Source organism: Pangasianodon hypophthalmus, chromosome 16, assembly GCF_027358585.1.
Source record: "Pangasianodon hypophthalmus isolate fPanHyp1 chromosome 16, fPanHyp1.pri, whole genome shotgun sequence".
Classification (NCBI taxonomy): domain Eukaryota; kingdom Metazoa; phylum Chordata; class Actinopteri; order Siluriformes; family Pangasiidae; genus Pangasianodon; species Pangasianodon hypophthalmus.
In genome coordinates, this window is record NC_069725.1 from 17,208,016 (window position 1) to 17,227,359 (window position 19,344).

General features: G+C 37.6%; 1 protein-coding gene across 1 annotated transcript in view; it reads left to right on the forward strand.

Annotated features, from left to right (window-relative positions):
* itga5 (integrin, alpha 5 (fibronectin receptor, alpha polypeptide)) overlaps positions 1-19,344 on the forward strand; it is a 52,773-nt gene that overhangs the window by 10,593 nt on the left and 22,836 nt on the right. Inside the window, exons 2-18 of the mRNA XM_026920459.3 lie at positions 337-470; positions 6,863-6,963; positions 7,485-7,608; positions 8,275-8,336; positions 8,420-8,465; positions 8,557-8,685; positions 8,844-8,888; positions 9,699-9,742; positions 9,964-10,017; positions 11,014-11,066; positions 11,174-11,382; positions 11,529-11,729; positions 11,837-11,882; positions 11,967-12,080; positions 15,626-15,681; positions 16,540-16,691; positions 16,852-16,989. Coding sequence (XP_026776260.1) covers positions 337-470; positions 6,863-6,963; positions 7,485-7,608; positions 8,275-8,336; positions 8,420-8,465; positions 8,557-8,685; positions 8,844-8,888; positions 9,699-9,742; positions 9,964-10,017; positions 11,014-11,066; positions 11,174-11,382; positions 11,529-11,729; positions 11,837-11,882; positions 11,967-12,080; positions 15,626-15,681; positions 16,540-16,691; positions 16,852-16,989 — 1,708 coding nt within the window. The remainder of the gene's footprint in view (positions 1-336; positions 471-6,862; positions 6,964-7,484; positions 7,609-8,274; positions 8,337-8,419; positions 8,466-8,556; positions 8,686-8,843; positions 8,889-9,698; positions 9,743-9,963; positions 10,018-11,013; positions 11,067-11,173; positions 11,383-11,528; positions 11,730-11,836; positions 11,883-11,966; positions 12,081-15,625; positions 15,682-16,539; positions 16,692-16,851; positions 16,990-19,344) is intronic.

The following is a 19,344-nucleotide window of genomic DNA, read 5'->3' on the forward strand; positions in this document are numbered from 1 at the left end:
TTCAAGAGTAGCCTACACAATTCTTTAGCATGGTACATAAAAGTGTGTGTGTGTACATTATATTATTCATATATATATTTTCTAGAAAAAAGCTGTTGTTTAATGCCTACAAATTTGTCAGCAATTGCACATGCACATGCTATGTTGTACAGTCTATAAAATACATTCCTAACTATACATTTTCCAGAATACTAGAAAATATATGCGCCTTTTTTTTGCTCGTTGTACTTTGTAAATCAAAAAGTAGATAAAAGTAAAGATAATTCTGATATCCTCAAATATCTTCTTCTTCTTATGCTACTACCATATAAATTAAGCTTCTTAATTCTTTTTCAGAGATGCAAGTATCATAGTTGGAGCACCAAAAGCTAACACCAGCCAGCCGGACATCAAAGAGGGAGGCTCGGTGTTCTACTGCCCATGGAGCCGTAACCTGTCTGACTGCCACAGCATAGAGTTTGACCGAAAAGGTAGGGCTCACATACCTCAGATCAACATTTCTTTACAAATTTATAATATGTATAATAGTGTGCATCTTATAATTTATTTCTTTAAATGTATATCATAAATGCCACAGCCCTGCAGTCATCAGGAACCTCATTGATAAAGAATTCACCCTCATTACTGGTGGTTTACCAGGACGCTAGTTCAAGTGAATTTAGTATTCAGGCATTAGGTTCCACATCCTCTCCTTAACAATTCCTGCGTTGACAGATGCTCACCCTTTACTTTAAGTGGTCTAACGCAATGCTTCCTCTAAAGCTAGTGCATGTCATTCTCACCTCCCCTTGCATCTCTGTGCTGGAGGGATTCAGTTCAAGAGACCAATAGAAAAAAAGGTTTTAAGGAGATGGAGGAGGATGAGTGCTCAAATAGAGTTCCCTGGAAATACACGTACAGAAATACAGTAAGTGTTGAGGCATTTGAACATGGCCTAGAATGAGATACTCTTCTGTGCTTCTGCAGACTAGAAATAAATAAAAAAATTATTATTCACACTTTGGAAGTTGGCTACTCGTGGCACATAAAACACATAAAGATGCAGACATAAGGAATTTGAAACAACAGATCAGTTGAGGCTTCGAGTCTTGATGTCGCTTTTGAGTGCTTCTCAGAGAAGCACTGTGGCAGTCATGTTTGCAATGTATTTGTAGGTGCTGAGCTGGAGAATGTCTCTGTATTATTCTCAGGCTGATAATGGATTCCATGGCATTAAAAAAGACTATTCTAGATCTGCTAATAAATGCACAGCCTTCAAATTTGCAGTAGGAGTGAATGAATGGAAATTGATTTTAATTGATTACACAACCTAGGATTTAAAGTCAAGAGAATTATAGACATTACAGTGAACATGTGCGTCATGGCTTGTATCAGTGTAGGCAGCAGACATAGGGTTGTACTGGGCCAAACTGTCGAGTTCATCTAACATGTGTAAGAGAACAGTGAAATGTGTGCTGTGTCAGTTGAGGCTTCCTGGCTTATTTCCTGGGGAATTAGATTTATTGTCTGTAACTCAGGCACCAGAAACTGTGCTCCAGCAACTGCCTCGCACAGTGGCCTTTACACAAGTCCAACACTTGTACCTGTTTATTTTTGCATAAGGAAAGCTATGCATCTGACATCTTTTGCTATTTTTCAGCAGTGTGATAATAAAATATAAAACACAATACTAAAATGTTTTCAGTATATTATCAAATATCCCTTCCATTTATATTCTAAATGAAATTATTTTTTACTGAATTAAATTAGCTATTTGTTTAACTCAGTCTAAAATGTTCATCAGTTAGATTTGATTTATTGGAGTGCTGGTGTAAAGTTAAAAGAATTTATTCCAGTGTTTAGACTGCCAGAATAATCAGTGCAACACTTACTGACATCTGAGTTGGTTGTACTGTACCTGCAATTGCGAGCATTAACATTTAGTCAGTCTTTTTTTTTGGCTAATCAGCAGTTAACAAGGACAGGAATGCTTGCAGAACTGAAGTCGGGACTGTAAATAACGAGCTGTAACTAAGCTCATTATAAATTTGAAATAAATTTATATAAACTATGCATGCATATGCTCTGTGGTGAATAGCACCAGAGATACTTATTACTGTCTAGTGAAGTCAGCCTGATAAACAATACACTATTCACTTTATTTTTGTCAATTTTTAAAGCTGCAGACAGCACATTTTCCCACAGACATTTAAATCATCTGACTTACTATCACAGTAATTGTAATCTATACAATTCCCAATACCCGATACTATCGTCAGTCGTTTCAAGCTTATTGGAGATGATAAATGTCTTGAGAATTTATCTTCAACTTGACTTTTGGACAAAATTTAGCAGTAACCTAGTGGTCATTAACCCATCTCATTTCTATCAGAGACTTAATACCCAAAGCCTCAAATCCTACACTTTTAAATGAAAGGAGGTTTCACAAGCCAGATTTCTTCTTTCTACAGAAAGAGGCCATTTCAATGACATTGCAATTGACCAACCATAGACCTTTTCCCATAATCCATAATTTACTCACTTTTAATCTCGTTTACCCCACCACTAACTGTTTCAAACATAATTCTCTAAAAACCTTAAACAACACAGTTCTGTGAGTTTTTTCAATCCCAAGACTGTCTTGCTGTGAAAGGCTACTTTAGTTACAGATCTTTGTTTTTCTATTTTACAAATTACAAGTTTGTTTAAATTTTCAAATCAGCATAAGGAACTGCACATACATGGAAGAGTGGAGAGCCTAGCTGGATATAAACGCCTATATGATCTCACTCTGCTCATCTCTTCTGTGCTCACCAAGGACAGCTGATGTGATGACTGATTTTTGACCATTTGTTAAGTGCTTTCTTGCGCACACACACACACACACACAAACACACAAAACTTGCAAAGATTAGCCATTCTGTCACATAGTTCAAAGCCATGACACACACTTCTAACCCCAAACCCTCTGTCACTGTTCAGTGGGAGGGGAGCTCAAGCTCTATCTAAGCACTAAAGTAAGAATGCTGTGTACATACACTGCTTTAGTGTGTAATATTTTTATACAGTCCAGTCCATAAATATTTGGACATTGACAGAGTTATTGATATTTTAGCTCAATAATTCAATAGGAGTTCAATAATTAATTGATGAATATGAGCTCAAAGTGCAGACTTTCTGTGTGAGGTCATTTACATCCAAACTGGGTGAACTGTGTACGAATTACAACACTTTTTATATGTGGCCCCCCCCTTTTTAAGGGACCAAATGCAATTGGACAGTTGACTGATCAGCTGTTCAGTGGCCAAGTGTGTGTTATTTCCTCATTATTTCACTTACAATTAAGCAAATAAAAGATCTAGGGTTGATTTCAAGTGTGGCATTTGCATTTGGAATCTGTAGCTGTTAACATTCAATATGGAGTCCAAAGAGCTAACACTGCCAGTGAAGCAAGCCAGCATTAGGCTGGAAAAATTAAAACAAACCCCATCAGAGAGAAAGCAAAAACATTGGGTGTGGCTAAAATAATGCACTTGTGAGCTCAGGAACACTAAAAGACCCAGAAGACTGTGGAAAACAACTGTGGTGGATGACAGAAAAAAATCTTTCTCTGGTGAAGAAACACCCCATCACAAAGTTGCCCAGATAAGGAACTCCCTTCAGGAGGTAGATGTATCCATGTCAAAGTCAACAATCAAGAGAAGACTTCACCAGAATAAATACAGAGGTTTTACCACAAGATGTAAAGTGTTGATGAGCCTCAAAAACAGGAAGACCAAATTTTGGACCAACATGGCTGACATGAGACAAAGATCAACTTGTACCTGTATATATGTATGTATATGTATGTGTGAGATATATATATATATATATATATATATATATATATATGTATATATATATATATATATATATATATATATATATATATATATATATATATATGTGTATATATATATATATATATATATATATATGTGTATATATATATATATATATATATATATATATATATATATATATATGTATATATATATATATATATATATATATATATATATATATATATATATATATGTATGTATGTATGTATGTATATGTACAGTTAGGTCTGGAAGTATTTGCCTTCATACACCACCACAATGGATTTGAAATAAAACAATCAAGATGTAATCGCAGTGTAGACTTTCAGCTTTATTTTAAGAGGCTCCACAAAAATATGGCATTTACCATTTAGGAATTACAGCCATTTTAAGCAAAGTACTTCCATTTTCAGGGGCTCAAAGGTATTTGGACAAAGTAACATAATTGTCACCTTCAGTTGCTGCTTGTTTGTGGGTCTTTCTGCCTTCAGTCTTGTCTTCAGTAAGTGAAAAGCATGCTCTATTGGGTTGAGATCAGGCGACTGACTTGACCATTGAAGAATATTCCATTTCTTTTTCTTTGTCTTCAAAAAGTCTTGAGTTGCTTTTGCATGTTTAGGGTCATTATCCACTTGCACTGTGAAGCGGCGTCCTATCAGTTTTGTAGCATTTAGCTGAATGTGAGCAGAGAGTATAGCCGTATACACCTCAGAATTCATCTTGCTACTTCTGTCAGAGTCACATCATCAATAAACACCAGTGAGCCCATTCCATTGGCAACCATGCATACCCAAGCCATAACACTGCCTCCACCTTGTTTGACACATGATGTGGTATACTTTGGATCATGAGCTGTTCCTTTCTCTTCCCATCATTCTGGTACAAGTTAATCTTGGTTTCATCAGTCCAAAGAATCTTATTCCAGAACATGGGAGGCTTTTTTAGATGTTTTCTGGCAAAGTCTAATCTGGCTTTCCTGTTCTTGAATGTTACCAGTGGTTTGCACCTTGCTGTAAACCCTCTGTATTTACATTCATGGAGGTGTCTCTTGATTGTAGATTTTGATAATGATACGCCTACCTTCTCCAGAGTATTCTTGACTTCTGTTGACGTTGTGAAGGGGTTTTTCTTCACCAAGGAAAGGATTCTGCGATCATCCACTTTAGTTGTCTTCTGTGGTCTTCCAGGCCTTTGGTGTTGCTGAGCTCGACAGTGCATTCCTTCTTTTTAAGAATGTACCAAATTGTTGATTTGGCCACACTTTAAGTTTTTTCTATCTCTCTGATAGGTCTCTTGTTTTTTCATTCTAATGATGGCCTCCTTCACTTGCATTGAGATCTCCTTGGACTTCATACTGGTAGCTCCACTCGAACAGTGGAACACAACACAATACCTGATATCAACTCCAGACCTTTTATCTGCTTCATTTGTCTTGAAGTAACGAGGGAATGGACTGCAGCTGGTCAATTAACTTCTTGTCAGTCAGTTGTCCAAATACCTTTGAGCCCCTGAAAATGGAAATACTTTGCATAAAATGGCTGTATTCAATCACATCTTGATTGTTTTATTTCAAATCCATTATGGTGGTGTATAAAGGCAAAATCACAAAAACTCTGTCACTGTCCAAATATTTCCAGACCTAACTGTCTATATCTACATGTATATCTATCTATCTGTCTATCTGTGTGTGTGTGTGTGTGTATGTGTGTGTATATATGTATATATATATATATATATATATATATATATATATATATATATATATATATATATATATATATATATATATATATATATATATATATATATATACACACATACACAAACACATGCAGGTTCTTGTTGTTCAGGTGTGTTCTGTTAGATTGACTGTTTAAACAATTAGTAGCTCTGAATATTTACTTTTGGTTTGAGCCCTGGGTTTCACCTTGTAAAGACTGCATTTGTTGATAAAAAGGGTAAACCAGCATGAAGACCAGAGAGCCTTCAGCAGTAAGAATCTGAAGGCCAGATTGGAATTCGCAAAGAAATACAGAGATAGAGTATTGGCTATGCAGTTCCAATACTTTTGGAGGGGAGTGTCTGTGTCTGTGTGTGCGTGTCTGTGTTCTATTTATCAGTGCCTGAGAATTTTAACACAGGCAGGCCTTTTTCCTCTCTACTTGGCAGTGAGAGAGACTTAATAAGTGACTATATGACCAACATATTTTGTAATGGTATTAAAAAGTGATTTAGATGGTATAATAGAGTGGTAGAGGTTATGATGGATGTAGAAGAAGAGGAATGCATTATTAGAGAGGTATAACATATAGGGGGGAAGAAGGGAGAGAGAGAGAACAAGAGAGAATGAGAGAGATCGAGACCAAGCCAAGTTAGGGAGAGCAGAAGCACATGTGATGAATACCATATTTTACTTGGACCAAGGTTCTGTTTTTTTCTTTTTGTCAGTTAGGTTGGGTCCAGGCCCCCTTCACTTCGTTTATTACAGAGCCTGACTTGAAGAGACGGAAATCGATGATGTTACCGCCAGATGCCCTTTCCCCTGTTCCTCTCTTTCTCCCACTCATCTTTAAACAATACCACAGGGCCCTGTTGCATCATGCTTGTAAAGTTATGATGTAACTGGAGAAATATTTGTGGCAAATGACAGTATAAAAAGCTACAAAAAGGCAGTTGCATCTTTCGGCTGGTTATTTGCCATTGTATTTGCAGCGAGCCTTTGGACATATTATGGAGTTTGTCCACTAAGCCTGTTTTCTCAAATTCTCACACTGTGGTCAGGATAAATGTTATTATCATCTCAGTTACAAGGTCATGATCTTTGACTGGTCAACACAGCTTGGACTTTTCCTTGAATAACGTTTGGGTAAATACATGCCCTGTTCCTGTTCAGACTACTTCAGCTGCATGAATGTCATGTGGTCATCTACCAGGTGTCAAAAGAGTTTTACCTGGAACTAGATATGTATTTCTAATGTGAGTTTTAAATTGTGCTCTTTTCTCCCTCACAACCTTTATAGGAGATCTTAATGTGAGCATCAATAATGTTGAAACCCAAGCTGAGTTCAAGTCCCACCAGTGGTTTGGAGCAACTGTACGTGCCCATGAAGACTCTGTCTTGGTAAGAAATTCTGTTTCAATTCTTGCTGTCTTTTTTTTTTCCTTTGTGATAATTTTAATCTAACAGTTCCCTTGCTGATAAAATTATGCTGTTTACAGAGTGTTCTGGTGTGTACAGCAAGAAACTAATGCATTTTTGATGTTTGAATACAGTGTATTGTAACTATCAGTCTGTTTCCTCATCTCTGTTCTTTATCAAAACACTAACTGATTTTTTTTGATTAAGCTTCTCTGATTTAAGATTAGTATAAACAAATCAAGTTGTGTGTGGATATATAGGCAATGTATTTATGTGGTATTATGGTAATTATGGTAAGTTATTATGAGGGTTGTGAATAATGCTTGAGTTTATTTATGACCTTGAAAGACTTATGAGAACCATGACTGGGTTCCTGTGTCATGGCTGTTTTACACCATATGTAGCAATGACCTTTTTCTGGATCTTCCTTGGGCTTAGCTGTGTGTGTGTGTGTGTGTGTGTTTTAATGTAACTAACCTCCATCCTTGTAACTGACCTCTTAGGCTTGTGCACCTCTCTACTCCTGGAGAACCCAACAGGACATGCCTGAGTCAGATGTCACCGGTTCCTGCTACCTGTCCATTAAAAACTTCACCAAATTTGTGGAGTATGCTCCCTGCCGCACAGGTATATCACTCACTACATCTAAATATTACTGCATTTATAGTATGAGATTCTTGCTTTTTTAATTTTTTTGTTTTGGCTTAGATTTAAAGTTAGATTTAATGTTGTGGAATGTCTGCAAGACAATCTAGTTCCTGTTATCACTTGCATTATAACAACAAAATAAACAATCACTGGCATCCCCTTTTCTCTTTCTTGAAGTTAAAGAAACAAAGACTACAACTTGTCCTTAAAGCAGAAAGCATGAACTACTGTCCTGAAGACTTTCTCCTGCTGAGAAATTTTAAATAGATGTTAAAAACCATTGACATATGATACTTCTTCCATAAATGTTACATAAACTACTCCTTAAAAACTTGACCACATTGATTATATGTTATTCTTACTTAAAAAACAACACTTTTAAAATAATCTTTTTATTATTAGTCTTGAATTATATGGCACGTCCACCATGCAAGTCCCTGTGTATGAGCTTTTACTATAGAAACAATAACGTATTAGAACGAGCGCATTAATATAAACGTATTGTTCATGTTACAGCCAGTACTGCTGTCTGCGCAATGCTGTTATGTTAAAATTAATCCACTACTTCTGACCAGTCCAATTCAAGAATTCAGCCACTCTGTAGTGTAATCTTAGTTTAAAAGTTAAATAATGAATGTGTTTCAGAATTTCATGGAATGAAGGGCCAAGGTTACTGTCAAGGTGGATTCAGTGCTGATTTCACCAAGGTCAGTAGTTGGAATCCATTTAACTGTTTGTGCTTTCAATGCATTTTTGTTCAACTATTTTTTAACTTGCTGTTGAAATACAGGATGGAAAGGTAGTACTTGGAGGACCAGGCAGCTATTTTTGGCAAGGTAAGGCTAGCAGAAACAGAGATACATAGTGGTAGTATCACCAAACAAGCAACCTTTGAGAATTTCATATGAAAGTCTATTTCCTTCTCAGGACAGCTTATCTCTGCTGTGAAGGAGGAAATCATCAAGGCCTACTACCCAGGCTATTTCCTCACATCAGTGGCAGGCCAGATTCAGACCAAGCAGAAAAAAGAGATCAACTTTGATGACAGCTACATGGGTAAGATTTTCCACACCTTCCCTTCATAAATGTATAATACACAAAAAATGTCATGCACATTTGCTAATGTAGTAAAACAAATTGATCAATGGACAGCTTGATCTACTTCTACTTGATCTACTTGATTTATGATGCTTTTAATGTGATGTGACTTTTAGGTTACTCTGTTGCAGTAGGAGAATTTAATGGAGATGATGATGAAGGTAAGGAATGTACCCACTCAGCTGATTTTCTAATGTGACAGTTCATTGCCGTTGGTTTTCCATCACACCCGTGCAAGTAGGAGGAGCTATCTGGAGATTATCAGGTGGTGACTAGTGAGAGGCTTATTTAGTAAAATACTGCTAAAAAAACCCCAGATTTTTACATAAAATTTTTGGCACAAATTACTATGTTCTAATGCGCCCCAAAACAAGTGCGCCAATACCATAAGCTTTAATGAAAATACAGGTAAGCAGACTTTCACTTAACAGCACTGCTCACATCCAAACACAGTCAAGTGTACCAGCACTTGAAAATGCGGAGAGATTTGAAGGCAAACTTTATCAACTAATGTTAAAATACAGCAAAAACCTGTCATTGTCCAAATACTTCCGGAACTGACTGTATACCCCACTGTCTAGTGTATAAATGAGCTAGCTGTGATTTCAGAAATCTGGTTACTTGTCTTTCTAGTGGTTGATGCTATTGAGCAAAACACTTTCAGAGCAATTTCACTTTTTCACAAAGTTGCTGTTAAAGTGCCATCAAGATGAAGTCCTCTCATCATTCTCTCACAACTCCCTAAATTACAAACTAAACAAAACAAAATGAAACAACTCACAGTATTTGAAATAACCAACGATAACATACCAATAACATATTTGTAGTTTTATATTCTGTCCAAATAAGCTTAAGTTATGCTTATGAAATTGTGCATTCATGTAAAGCACATCTGATTATGCAAGCCTCTTTTCATTTCGTCTTTGATTCCATTTATCCTTGTCCTCTTCTGTCTGCTCTCTGTTTCTCAGACTTTGTAACAGGAGTTCCCAGAGGTGACCTTCTGTATGGCCAGGTAACATGTCAGGATTGCTTTTAGATGATATGAATTTTGTTTACATGTGTTTTTTGTGTGTAAAAATAAGCCTGATTGTAGTAAAGCACAAAAAGGTAAACTGTTACAAAAAATATAGTTGTTACTTAATTAAAATGTCTGGACTAATTTAGGTCTTTTCAGTTATATAAAAGTGCACATCTTACAAAAATGAAGTGTTTGAAAGGTTGTGTTCTCCTCAGGTGTCTATTCTTAATGGCTCTTTGGAGACCATGAAAACCTTTATTGGTGAACAGGTAGGTCATAACTTGGTCACATCATGACAGCTTTTACTATATGGTGACTATATGGCAAAAATATGTTTGCAAAGCTGCATGACCAACTTTAATATTAATATATGTTTGTAACCATTAGATAACGACTTTTTGACTTTTGAGTTGTGTTGGACTTAATACCTTTAGTAGTTTACACACAGTCTGTTCACTAGAAATGTAGTCTGGCTCTTTCTGCCTGGCAAATAAGCTGAGTTCTCAGACTGCAGCACACTGATGATTAAAACAAAATTATTTGCTTTAAAAATTTGTTTTATTGGGCTGTAGCACCCTGTGGTTGGCACTAAATTCTGATTATTGTGGAAATTAAAGGTAATTTTATCAACAAACTCCCTGGTAATATAAATGGAAGTTGTGTAAGGGTAAGACTTATTACTCTTACCCTGATTATAATGCTGCACTTTATTTAATTATAATAAAGTGGGAACTAGGAGCTCGGAACGACTTCAGTCACGACTTCCGTATGTCTGAGATACAAAGTGAAAAGCCACGTTGATTTGACGTCACTCCCTGAACTTAGACTTAGTTGAGAAGACTAGCCCAAGTTTCTGAGTAGGAATTTTCAGTTGAGCAGGCATTTTCTTTGGCTTTTCCTGGTCAGAGATCAGGAATTACAAGTTACCTCTACTCTAGGTGAATGCAGCATAATTATTTATACACTAATTATTAATTACTTACCAATTAATTAATTAATTAATTAATTAATTATTATTTATACACTACACTAATACTGTTGCTGAATTTATATGTCACAGCTTGGAAGAATGCTCTAAGTCACTATATGTATCGTATAGCTAAATTGCTAACGTGGTGTACATAAGTTTCTTACTGTCATTTTCAGAAAATTGGAAATTTAAAAATTAACATTAAATTATTCCGGATTGTGAATGAGGTGTTGTAGAGATTTTGCTAGGTCAACAATTTGTGTGTGAATGAGTAATGTGCTCAAATCTCCTCTAGATGGGCTCCTACTTTGGCTATGCTGTAGCTGCTACAGACATCAACAATGATGGGTTAGTGATCACTATACATGCCATATATGTTTGCTTGTGTTTTACTGTATATGTATTAACATGTGTATTGATTGCTCTTTATTTCCACTTTATCTTCTTACTTTCAGACTTACAGATTTGTTGGTTGGTGCTCCCATGTTCATGGTGCGTGACTCAGATGGGAGGTTGGAGGAATTAGGGCGAGTGTATGTGTATCTACAGATGGGTCCACTGGAGCTTGCACCACATCTACCTCACCTCACCGGCACGCAAATTTTCAGTCGGTTCGGCAGCTCGATCACACCTCTAGGAGATCTCAACCAGGATGGCTTTAACGGTGAGTACCAGAGCTTTGTATTTATATTGTTCTTTCTTCCTGTCTGTCTCCTTCTTTTTTTTCTCCAGTTATTCTTATAAATATGGAATTTCTTTTTACATTCCTACATTTCATTTGTAATATGTTCTCTCCCTCTGATCCATTAGACATTGCTATCAGTAGTCCATTTGGTGGGAAAGATGAACAAGGATTGGTCTTCATCTATAATGGTTATGCTAAGGGACTCAGGGAGAAGCCCTCTCAAGTGATTTCTGGTCAGTGGTCATCAGCTGCCCCTCCTGCACCTCCTGCCAGTTTTGGCTATACCATGAAAGGAGGAAAAGACTTGGATCACAATGGCTACCCAGGTGAGAGCTGGATTAATCACCGTATTTCACCTTTGTTTCTGGTGATGTAAATCCAAATGATGTAAATACATTCTGAAATCTTGTCTTTTTTCCTTTTTTCGATATAGATCTCATCGTTGGAGCTTTTGGAGCTGACAAGGCAGTTCTTTACAGGTGAGCCAGTTATCATGTTTTGTGCAGTCATATTAAAGTATGTGCTCATTATAGACAAGTAAAATGCTGTATTCCATTCTGCAGATCTCGCCCAATTGTTAACACAAGTGCCACCTTAATTGTGTATCCAACAATGATTAATCCTGAGGAGAAGACCTGCACCATCAGCAGTGGAAACCAAACCACACAAGTTTCTTGGTATGTGTTACTTTTCTAATTAAAATTTTCACTACCATATATGTCTGGCAAAAGTATTGGAATGGTGAGGCCAATTCTTTTGTTTTTGCTATACACTGTGAGATGATAGATCTGAATTTCAGCTTGCATTTCCTGATATTTACATCTAGATGTGTTAAACAACTTAGAACCTTTGGTGGCAGACCACCCAATTTTTAGATGAGCAAAATTATTGGTACAAATAGTCTTAAAGTAAACGACACTTAATATTTGGTCATTGCTTGCAATAACTGCATCAAGCCGGTGACCCACGGACATCACCAAACTGTTGCATTCTTCTTTTGTGATGCTTTTCCAGCTTACTGCAGGTTCTTTCAGTTGTTGTTTGTTTTGGGGAGTTTCTCCCTTCAGTCTCCTTTTCGGGAGGTAAAATGCATGCTCAGTTGGGTCTGGTGATTGACTTGGCCAGTCTAAAACTTTTCCCCTGATGAAGTCCTTTGTTGTATGGCACTGTGTTTTGGGTCATTGTCTTGCTGCACAAAGTTAGATTGGATGAATTTCTCTGTAAATTGTCAGACAGAATGTTTCTATAGAAGTCTGAATTCATTCTGCTACAATCATGAGTTACATCATCAGTAAAGATTAGTGAACCCATTCCAGAAGCAGCCATGCAAGCCCAAGCAATGACACTACCTCCTTCGTGTTTGACCGATGGGCTTGTATTTTTTTGATCATATGCAGATCCTTTCATTCTCCACACTTTGGCACTTTTATCACTTTGGTAGAGGTTAATCTAGAGGATCCAGAACTTTCATGGCTCATCTCTGTATTTCTTTGCAAATTCCAATCAAGCCTTCCAATTCTTACTGCTGATGAGTGGTTTGGATCTTGTGGTATGGCCTCTGTATTTCTGCTCTCAAAGTCTTCTTTGAATGGTGGCTTGTGATACCATCTCCCCTGCCCTGTGGAGGTTGTTGGTGATGTCACTGACTGTTGTTTTTGGGGTTTTTTTCACAGTTCTCTCAATCGTGTGCAATGGCTCTGATAATTTTTTCCCTCTTTTCTCAGCTTCAAAATGGCTTGCTTTTTCCCCATAGACATCTATCTGGTCTTCATGCTGGTTTATCCTTTTTAACAACAAATGCAGTCTTCACAGGCAAAACCTAGGGTAGGCATTCAAACCAAGAGTAATTGCAACATGAAATTATTTAAGTATATAGGAATGGGATTTTTTTCTTCTCCTTTTGAAGTGACTCTCTACAGAAATAAAATTAAATAAAGATTTTGATATCCTCAGACACCGCCAACACTGCTTAAATGGTAAGTATTTACTCCCATAGTCAATATTTAGTACATTGTCCTTTTGCAGTGATAACAGCTTTGAGGTACCTCGGATATGTCTCTTTGATTGTGCAATTTTCAGGTCATGACAGCAATTTCAAGCCATTCCTTTGCCCTGTGTTTTGAGCCATTGTTCTTTTGGAACCTAAATTTCACCCTAGACACAGATTTCTGGCTGACTGGAGCAGGTTCTGTCTCAGATTTCGTCACTTGGTTTCTAGCAAACTCCAGGCATTCCTTTTGATAGCCTTTCCCAGAAGTGGCTTCCTTCTGGCCATTCTCCCATAAAGGCCAGATCTGCGAAGAGCTGGTGATAGTGTTGAGGTCTGCAAAGGTTATAGTGGATTTCACAGTGACTCCCTATTGACATCTGTTCTGTTTTTTTTTTTTGGTTGTCATCTGAGGTTATTTTTTTCGTTTATAGAATTTCTTACTTAGGCCCTGATAAATAAAAACATAGAAGATTGAAGGAGGGTGTAGTTTCCTTTTCCCATGACTGTAGATATAGATATATAATCACTCTGAGAACGACAGGCTTTCTTGAAGTAAAATGTGTTTCTGTTTACTTGTGATTACGATTCATACAAAAGTATAGCATCCTGAAATCTTCTTCACTTTTGGGGATAGCCAGATTTTAAGATTCCATTCTGACTGTGGTGTAGGAGCATCACAGACATTTTGACAGCTGGTAGCTGATTAAAAACTGAATTGATTAGGCCTATGTCTGTCTCTCTAGCTATGCAACAACTTAATCAAATTGTGATATTCACTGTGGGAGAAAAGCATGCTTGGCTGGCAAGATTTTTAGGTGTTTAAGCATGATCTTTGCAAGAAGATTAGACAGTAAATCATCGTTTGGTGAAATATATTAATGATTTCTGAAACTTGAGATGTTAAAATTTGGCTTTTTCCCCCAGAAAAAAAGTTTTTGCACACACAACTTTTAGAAAACTTTATATTATATAAGTATGCATTCTGGTTTGTACTTCTAGAAACTAGACCTGACACATCAGTATCAGTATTAAACCAGGTCAAAGAACAATAACGTTACTGTAGAGAACCATGATGGTGGTGTTTTAGAAGAACAATCCGCCTTTGTAAGTGAGGGTGGACCCATGTTGTGGAGTTATGGAAGGAGGGTTGTTAAGCTGACACCATTAGCATTCAGCATGGATTTGAATTAAAGCACTGCCTCACGGGGCGGATGACAAGCAGGAAGGTGGCAACATGCAAGAAACCCCCTTTTCCATTTCCGGTGTCAGTATTTAGAAATGTGCATCCTGGATTTCCTTCATTTGCTGAGGGAGAGAAAAATGCTCTGGGCTACACAGTTGTGCCTGTGCTCAGATTTCTGCCCTTCCCCTTCTCTGATTCATACAGGAAAAAGTGTGTATACACACACTTGATTACAGCTTGTTGCCTGGTAATGGTGAGGCTGTGGTGGGGGAGGAACTGGAAGAGAGAGAGAGAGAGAGAGAGAGTGAGGAGAGCTGACAGCGACTTCGAATGAGATATTGTTTAGTGGGGGAACACAGCTGGAAAACATCAGGGCATGCCAAGCTGTACATGTGTGTAAGAGCGTGCATACATACACACATGATGCAAAACAAACACATGCTTTGGGGTAGACATAAGAATGCACTCCTATTTATTGCATCCCAGGTCAGGAGAGGTCTGGACTGTGCTGGGCATTTCTTACTGTTTTCTCAGGTTTTTGTTCTCATTTATGGCTTTGTCCTTTTGGCCTCATTTTTTGCTCTCCTCTATTGAGCTCTTCAAACTTCTTTATAATTTCCTTTTTCTCTGTTTCTGTATCATTACATTTTTTGTCAGGTTTTCACTCATGTCAGAACAATCTTTGTAAGTGAGGGTGGACCCATGTTGTGGAGTTATGGAAGGAGTGGAAAGGAGTTGTGGAAGTTACCTAATAATGTCCTTGTATCATCCTGCTAAAATACTGTCTGATCATCTCTTGGCCTTCTGGAATTATTCACTAAAGAAAGAGATGTTTTTTCTTTTCTAGAAGAGAATTGTCTTGGCCCATTTCACTCAGCAGCAGTGTTCTCTATGCCAGACGTTGAATTATGAAACATTAAAACCTTAAGAACAGTCTCTGTACAATGAGAAAGTAAATGTACAAATGTGACTTGATTAGTGCACATATATGTGAGGATGTGTTGCCATCTACACAGCTCTCATGTCTCCGTCTGCTTTACTTCCTGCAGTGTCAACTTGAGCTTCTGCCTTTCAGCCAATGGGAAGCACCTTCCAGAAAATCTAGGTGAGCCAGCAGACCACATCTGCCTCCTATTATGCACATATAGCAGTGCTTTGCAAAAGTAGCTATATATAAAATTTCTCTAGTTAGCACTTTGAAGGGACTTTTCCCTTTATTTTTCCACATCACACTTGACTGCAACTGACAGCCACATTGTGTCCTCACCTAATATGTATCCTGCTTACCTTGCTTATCCCTGTTTTGTTGTTTTCATTCCATGACATTATCTTTGGCCCACTGGGAATGTGAGCCCTCCACTGTGATGCCCAGTCCCATGTTTTGGTTGCCCTGAAATCTAATTGATGAGTGTGTAAATTGGTAGCTATCGTAATATAATAATATATGGCCAACTAGTTAGCTAGGTGATTGCATTAATACAGAAGAAGGGAAATGAATGAATATAGGATCACGTAGCACATAATGTTTGCACACTTATCAAAAAGTCTGCAAGATGTTGCCCAATATTTTGGCTATGAGATGTGGTGTTCTGTCCTGACTTTCTAATAAAAGGTTATTTGAGTCTGGCTAGCCTTTTTCTTTTCATTTGTTATGTTTCAGTGTGAGGTGAGTGCGTGTAGTAAGCAGGAGAGTTATACAACTCCTTTGTACTCTGCTTTATTTTGCTCAGTTTCATCAGTATTACTACATAACTGCATGCTTCATCCATCTAGTAAAAATCATTCTACCATCAAACAGATTGGGCCTTGCACATGTGTAGTGTAGTAGAGTGTGTCCCACCATCATGAAGCTCATTACGTTTAAATAGGCATGATAAATAAAAAATTTGTTTCTCACTCAGTATTTTTTGGGTGGAAGCAATTTTCCAAATCAGCATCGTGTGTGTGTGTTTGTGTGTTGTAGTGTTTAATGTGGAAGTGCAGCTTGACCAGCTGAAGCAGAAGGGAGCTGTTCGTAGGGCTTTGTTTTTGGACACCCAACAGGCCAGCCTGCAGAGGAAACTTAAGGTGCCCAATGAAGCCAAGGTCTGCCATGAGACTAAAATCTACCTGAGGGTGAGTTAAAACATCAGCAGAATTCTGTCAAAAATTCACAGATAAATTGAAGCCCCTAAGATCATCATATATAATCTGGCTAATTTTCAGAAATGCATTGCAATACATTTTTAGATTGGGATTTGAGATTATATCTAAACCTTTCTCTGTTCTGGATCAGGACGAAAAGGAATTTCGGGATAAGCTCTCCTCCATCTTTATCGCCCTCAACTTCAGTCTGGATGCACAGGCTCCCGCAGACAGACACGGCCTCTGGCCGATCCTCAACTATCAGACCACTGAGCTAATAGAGCAGAAGGTATAAACATTAATTTTGTTTGTTTGAAGAAGGGGTTTTTGCATTTGTTTGAAATGGTTATACCATTAATGTTGTATTGTATAGATAATTTTACAGATAATGGGGTCACAGAAAGTGTAGTGGTGCTACTGATGGCGAAAGCAATTTTCTTACGTTTATAGCAGTATTCTTGACCAAATAATATAGTACTATTGATGCAGTTTTTCATGTCATTGCTCCCCTAGTTTAAATATGTGGTCTACATTGAATGAGCTGGCAGATCGTGCGTTTGGGTCTGCCCAGTTCCCCCCTTCCCCTCTTTTACTCCAGTTTTCCTCCCATCCAAATTTTCAAAACATACATCTGGGAAGCACTCCAAAGGATCTGGAAAGAAAATGCAATGCTTATACACCAGGGAGAGATTTTCGTTATACTAGCAGGAGTAGTTCTTGGGATTGATGTGGACTGGTCCAATGGTCATAGGTTTTTGGGTGTGGCTCTCACAGCCTATTTGGGATCTGGCTGGATTTTGTATTTGTCCCAGTTTTCCTATATAGTCAAAACTATACCACTGTAAGCCCAAGCTTTCAGCTATCTTGAACACCATATGGACACCAGTCAAAGAAACTTACAGTTTCAAGAGAAAATGTCCTTTCTTGCTTTTCGTCCTCGCTGGTTTTCATTAAAAGAGAAATGTGTTGTGTGCATTCCATACTTGGCATTAAACTGGAAATTATGTTTGAAGGCAGTATCTACAGTAGCTCTCATGCCAAATATCGATTGAGTAGAAAAAAAGTAATAAACCATAAAAGTAATAAACTCAGTTGTAAACCTTCTTTTACAAGCGGTTGTGTTCCCTATGTGAATTCAGTGTTAAATAAAGTGAAACAGAATTAAAGCATTGTTAACAGGACAAGAGTGACTTTACTGGGACCTGTGTGCAAGTGTAGCTATGTATTTTGTTCCATTCTGTCATATGCTGTAAGAGTAAGAGTGCTAGTGCTTCTGAGTAAACTTTCTCTTCCTGATAATTTGCTCCACATGGACCTTAGTGGAGTAATGAATTCATGAAACTCTGCTCCCTACACAGGCAATCCCCAGAGCCCATAAAGTATTCCTCTAGTACAGACACATGATGGTTCAAAATCTTATTAATTGCTTTGTTTGTTTAGAAAATCTGTTTGAGTTCTAGTAAACGTATTCATTCCATGTTCCTGGTTATCCCTTGTGTGTGAATATATTGAAAATATTATAGCAGAGAGTTGTTTTCTTTTCCTTCTCAGTGTAAACTGTGACCTTTGCATTTGCTCCTGCTTAATGTGTGCCTCTCTATTTCCACCTTATTACTTGTACATAGTTGAAATAGCTGAAACATGAGAACCAAAAGCTTACTTTAATTGTGCCATTTGCTGTAGTTTGTAAAACTCGTGCATGCATTTTTATTTTTTTTTCACTGTCATTAATTACTGTTTGGTGTAAATGATACTCCTACAGCCCAAAATTGATAATGTTGCTTATTGGTTAATTTGTTCCCTTTGGATGCTGATCAGCTGTTTGTTGATATACCAAATGGCAAACAAACATTATAAACATATCATTGCAATCATTGTTTAGTGGCTGGATTAACGTTATAACATTTCCTTTTCCCTTCCTTGAGAGGTTGAGCTCAGGCCAACATACAGCTTTAGTGAGTTGTGCAGGAGGCAGCCTCCCTCCATGGCTTTAATTAGAGCTCAGTGAGGTCTGATTACAGGGAGGGCGCTGCACTCTTTCTAATCTCCCTCTTCTATTTCTTATCCATATCGTCATCCACATACGCTCAGGACTCACATCATGCTGAAGCAATTAGCTATCCTAGGGCTCTCTCTCTTTACACATGTAGAGTCAGTACAAAAGGTTCTTTATCCCCCCCTCTTTCTGCCTATGAATAAGGCATGTTAGTATGTGTATGTGTGTGTATATGTGCCTCTGTGGTGCGTGCATTTTGTGGCAGCAGGCTCTCGTGTGTTGTGGTGCTTATATGATGGTGATTCTCTGGATGGTACTGTAGATGCTTGCCCCTCAAATTGCGCACTAGGTAGGCATATGTGTCCCTTATGTCCACTAATATATGTCTCCTCTTCAGTTCAACCCTTCTGATTCCTCCCATTATAAGTAAACAAGCCAGATGCTTGCATGATTGCAGCATACATTTATCCCTCATCTCTCTATGTGTGCTTTGCTTTGGTCAGGTATTAATAGTACAGTAAGACTGTCATTGATATTATAGTGGATCAGTTATAATGTATGATTTTGATTTGAATATTCACACCTTATTATGCTAGAGTGGTGTAGCTTTCTTCAGCTCAGGACAAATAGCTTATTACCAGTTTAAAG